At 40.1% G+C, this 5,236-nt stretch overlaps 1 protein-coding gene across 1 annotated transcript; it reads left to right on the forward strand.

Moving 5' to 3' along the window:
* The first annotated feature begins 1,056 nt into the window (after window positions 1-1,056).
* LOC140147551 (uncharacterized) lies at window positions 1,057-2,629 on the forward strand. Its single transcript, XM_072169332.1, has 2 exons — window positions 1,057-2,335; window positions 2,391-2,629. The coding sequence occupies exons 1-2, from the start codon at window positions 1,057-1,059 to the stop codon at window positions 2,627-2,629; spliced, it is 1,518 nt and encodes a 505-aa protein (XP_072025433.1).
* The last annotated feature ends 2,607 nt before the right edge of the window (window positions 2,630-5,236 follow it).

The following is a 5,236-nucleotide window of genomic DNA, read 5'->3' on the forward strand; positions in this document are numbered from 1 at the left end:
ACTTTAAAGAATTTGCCTTTGAGCTGAGTGTTCCCTTAACAGAGGTTTTGAACATCTCCCTCATTGAGGGAGTAGTCCATTCTCAATAGAAGAAGGCCATTGTAGTTTCAATACCAAAAACAAACCCACCAAGCATTGAGAAGCTACGTCCTGTGTCACCTACTAACTGCTTTGAAAATATCGGGGAGGGTTTTATATTTAAGTGGTTTTTAGAAGATGTAAGTCATAAAATTGACCCAAAACAGTTTGGTAATGTCAAAGGTGTGTCCACCTTGCATTATTTTATTAGCATGCTTCACTTTCTTCATCAAGGCGCTGTCAAGGCCAGCAACATTGGTACAGCGGTACTCACGGATTTCTCAAAAGCATTTGACTTGATCGACCATACTCTGCTTATACAGAAATTTATCCATATGGGAGTCAGTGAGTCTATTTTGCCATGGTTGTCTGACTTTGTCAGCAATATGCAACAGTATGTTCGTTATAAACATGTTCTTTCTGATTACAAAACTGTAAATGGTGGTCTCCCACAAGGTAGAAAACTAGGCCCAATAGGCTTTCAGATTATAATCAATGATGCTTTATTAAGTAGTGTGCCCAAAACAAAATGTTGGAAATATGTTGATGATTTGACAGTTGTTGAGAACTGTATCCATCCCAAATCCAGCCAAATTCAAAGTGAAAAGAAACTGAACAAAAAGGTGTTGTTCAACGATGTTTTAATATAAAATAATTCACTGACGTTTCGTACAAAAGTACTTTATCAAAGTGATGAAACTTTTGTACGAAACGTCAGTGAATTATTTTATATTAAAACATCGTTGAACAACACCTTTTTGTTCAGTGTCTTTTCACTTTTTACCATGCGATGTAACGTGGGACTCTTAACGTTTTTCAGCCAAATTCAAGATGTTTTAGATGAATTCAGTGAATGGGCTGCCAATAATAATCTGAAACTTTAAATCCTTTTTTATATGTGAGAAAGCATGCAAGTGGGGTCAAAAGGCTATCGCCTGCGACCAGTGTGATCAGTGGTATCACATCCACTGTATAGGCATGCACTCTGTCATTTATGACAACTTTGACAGCAAAGAATCTTGGTATTGCTGCCATTGCGGCATTCCCAACTTCGCCTCTTCTCTATTCAATAGTGAGATCAGGCTGTCTGATTCTAGCACTAGTACAGGTACAAACCTGGATATTAACACCTCCAGATTAGGCTCGGTAGGTTCAGAAGATTCTTTCGAATCTCCACTTGCCTCTTCATCACCTAATAAACCTAGTGCCAAAAAGACTAACAACCATGTTAGCCCTTTTGATTTTTTGAAAGTCCTGGTTGTCAATTTTCAAAGTGTAGACCCCAAGAAAGCTGAACTAGCTGTCTGCATTGAGATTGAACAACCGGATATTATCATTGGCACCGAAACGTGGCTCAATGATTCGGTGTGTAATAGCTCGTTCCTTCCCAGTGGCTATACAGCGTTGAGGAAGGATCGTCCTATCAACCCAAGAACTGGTGTTGCACATGGAGGTGTCATGATTGCATTTAAGGAGAACTTGGTAGCCAGTCACAGGTGTGACCTCGATACAGAGAGCGAAATCGTTTGGCTCCAGGTTGACCTTGTAGGCTCTAAACCACTTGTGATCGGTGCCTTTTATAGGCCACAGACCACAGGCGCTGCGTACCTTGACAAGCTACGGGAATCTATCAACAAGCTTGACATTCAGAAACACAGCAATATCTGGATCGGTGGAGATTTTAACCTCTCAGACATTAACTGGCCTGACCTATGTGTCATTGCGGGAGGTAAATTCTCTGGTCTCTGTCAGTCACTGATCGATATTGTTAGTGATTTTGGACTTGAGCAGTTGGTATTGAAACCCACTAGACTTGAGAACATCCTTGATATTTTTATGACATCTAATCCCTCGCTTGTGGAAACATGCACTTACATACCCGGCATGAGTGACCACGATGCCATTCCTGTGATCACCATCAACACCAGGGCCAAGAAGAGTAGGTGCAAACCACATAAAATTTTCTTGTACAAGAAAGCAGACGTTGAAGGCCTCCTGAAGGAGATCAGGGAGATGAGTAGTGATTTTGTAAAGAAAAACATCTGTGAGACCACTGAAAACCTTTGGGCTGAATTCAAGGAACGTGTTTTGCTTGCTGTCAACAACAACGTCCCCTCGAAGATGTTTTCCGGAAACAAACGTTCTCCGTGGATAAATCAGAGTCTCAAGAGGAAATACAAACAGAAGCAGCGTGCTTTCAACTCAATAAGGAAAAATCCTACCCCTGAAACGGAAGCTGCATTCAAGGAAATTAGAAGTGAGATTAAGAAGGAAACTAGAAAAAAAAAAGTTCATTCAAGACACCACCTTAGAATCATCCAAACAATTTTACAGTTACATCAAGTCCATGAAGACTGACAACAGTGGTATTCAGGCTCTGAGAGATGGACATCAGCTAGTGTCGGATAACAAAGGGAAGGCACAATTACTCAATACTCAATTCCATTCTGTCTTCACCGAGGAACCTCCTGGTGTTGTACCAGAACCTCCATCTTTGGATTATGACATCCCAAGCATCCCTGAAATTGAGATCAAAGAGGAAGGTGTTTAGAAGCTATTAAAAGAACTCAAGGTCAACAAAGCAGCTGGAAATGATGGAATAACACCGTGGATCCTGAAATCAACTGCTGAGGTCATAGCCCCTGCTCTCACCATAATCTTTAGATCATCTTTGGAAACAGGAAAGCTCCCAAAAGATTGGCTCCAGGCTAACATCAGCCCCATCTTCAAAAAAGGAGACAAATCTCATCCTCTGAATTATAGACCGGTCAATCTTACATCCATATGTTGTAAACTCATGGAACACATTGTTCACTCTACAGTTATGAATCATCTTGACCAACACAATCCCCTCTGCCAGGAACAACACGGATTTCGCAAACGTCATTCTTGTGAGTCGCAGCTTATTAACACCATGCATGATTTGACTTCTGCTGCTGATACCAACAAGCAAACAGACATGATTATCATGGATTTCGAAAAAGCTTTCGACAAAGTTCCACATCAACGCCTACTTAGTAAGATCAACAAGTATGGAATCACAGGGAAGCTTTACACCTGGGCCAAGTCATTCCTGACAGGGAGAGAGCAAAGAGTCATTGTTAATGGAGAGAGTTCAGACTGGATTAAAGTAACATCTGGTGTACCCCAGGGTACTGTGACAGGCCCGCTCTGGTTTTTAATTTTCATTAACGATTTACCTCATGGAATTCAGTCAACCATACGTCTATTCGCGGACGACTGTGTCATATATCGCACCATAACCGGTCCACAAGATGCCAATAAGTTACAAGAAGATCTCAATAAACTCACTGAGTGGCAAAATCGTCGCTGGATGATGAGATTTAACGAGAAGAAATGCTATGTCATGAGGATTTCCCAGGCCAGATCACCACATCAGTTTGAGTATTCACTTAATGGTCATCAACTTCAACACACTTCTTGTCACAGTTACCTTGGAGTGGACATCTCCAGTGATCTTAAGTGGAATCAACATATCTTTCGTGTTGCTGCAAAGGCCAACCGCACCCTTGGATTTGTTCGTAGAAACTTGAAACCATGTAGCAGGCGCATCAACCGATTAGCATACATAACTCTTATTAGACCTATTCTTGAGTATGGAGCCGCTATATGGGACCCATATACTCAAATTCTCATTGATAAGCTCGAATCTATTTAGAGGAGAGCTGTTAGGTTCATTATGAATGATTATGGCCGTTACAGCAGTGTGACAGATATGATGTCCAATCTAGACATTGAACCCTTGGTTAACCGTAGGAAAATTGCTAGGCTCACTAATTTCCACAAGGCACGGGAGGGTCTCCTTGCAATCCCGGTACAAAAACTACTTCGCCCGGTCACTCGGTTCTCACGCCGCTCAAATATCAATAGCTACATACCAGTTCAAGCCAATAAAGACTGTTTTTTGAACTCATTTATTGCGATAACGACAAGCGGGAATTCAAGCTAATTCACTACCTCAACACATCACCAGCATCAACGACAGCAACCTCTTCAAGCAAGCAATAACCAACCTCTACCTCAAATAACTTCATCTCATCATAGCGCACCACCAACCTATCCGCGTTACCCCTCCACCAAGGGGAGTTGGATAGAAAGCGTACAAGACAAGAAATGTCAAGCCCTGCTTTAAGAGGAATCCACCAAATAAATGTTATCAAAATCAATGACATTCCTCTCAACTTTGTTTCTGAGGCAAATATTTGTTTATGCTTAGGATCTGAAAAAGGTTTGGTTTTAAAGGCCCATTCAGTGATTTGCTCATCGACAATCGTTAAAATCATCAAAATTCAAATTTTTGTACCTTTGTCATTGTTATAGATGTGCTAACATAGCCTGCTAGTGCTTCAGCCGAAAGCTGTGAAAGCTGTGACAAAATAAAGCATTTACATAAAATCCGTACTTTATATACTGACAGTATACATGGTATATAAATTAGCTACATGTATTTGAATGGGGCCCCGGGATGGGGCCTCAACCTAATGACAATTTTAAAGGTCCGTGACCCGATCGACAGCATCATTTCATCCCCCCGATTTTCCTCATTGTTGATGAGTTTTTGGTATCATTTAATAGATTATATTTTTCTCATTACCATCCTGAAATTTGACGATCCAATTTGATGTATTTTCGGAGAAATCAAGAAACAAACAGGCTATACTGGTAGCCACCTTCGACATTCTGGGTAGGAAAAAATGATTCCGTGAATAAGAGCCGTTTAACTCCCATGCCGATTCGCACGAACGGAAATAGGTCGGAAATACTGAGGGCGCTATAATGATAAACGCTTAAAACAAAAATAAAAAAATACATAAGGGATGAAAAAATACAAAACAAAGTAAGTATGATACGAGAAATATGAAAAAAAATATGAGAAAAAATGTCCCCCACTATAAAATTAATTAATTGATTAATTAGAAATATTTAAAAAAAACACCATTTTTTCATTAAAACAAATCCTAAAATAAAAGATAAGTGTAAAATGTACGTGATGATAATATACAAAATTAAAAGGAAATGTATCAGGGTCAAATCAAAATAAAAAGAATGAGATATTTTGTCACAAGAATGATGAGCGTAGTGGTATGGCGAAGCACTCGACCGGAGTGTTGTTTCTGGATGCCGGACCACAATGGAG

The sequence above is a fragment of the Amphiura filiformis genome, chromosome 3 (genome assembly GCF_039555335.1).
Source record: "Amphiura filiformis chromosome 3, Afil_fr2py, whole genome shotgun sequence".
Classification (NCBI taxonomy): Eukaryota; Metazoa; Echinodermata; class Ophiuroidea; order Amphilepidida; family Amphiuridae; genus Amphiura; species Amphiura filiformis.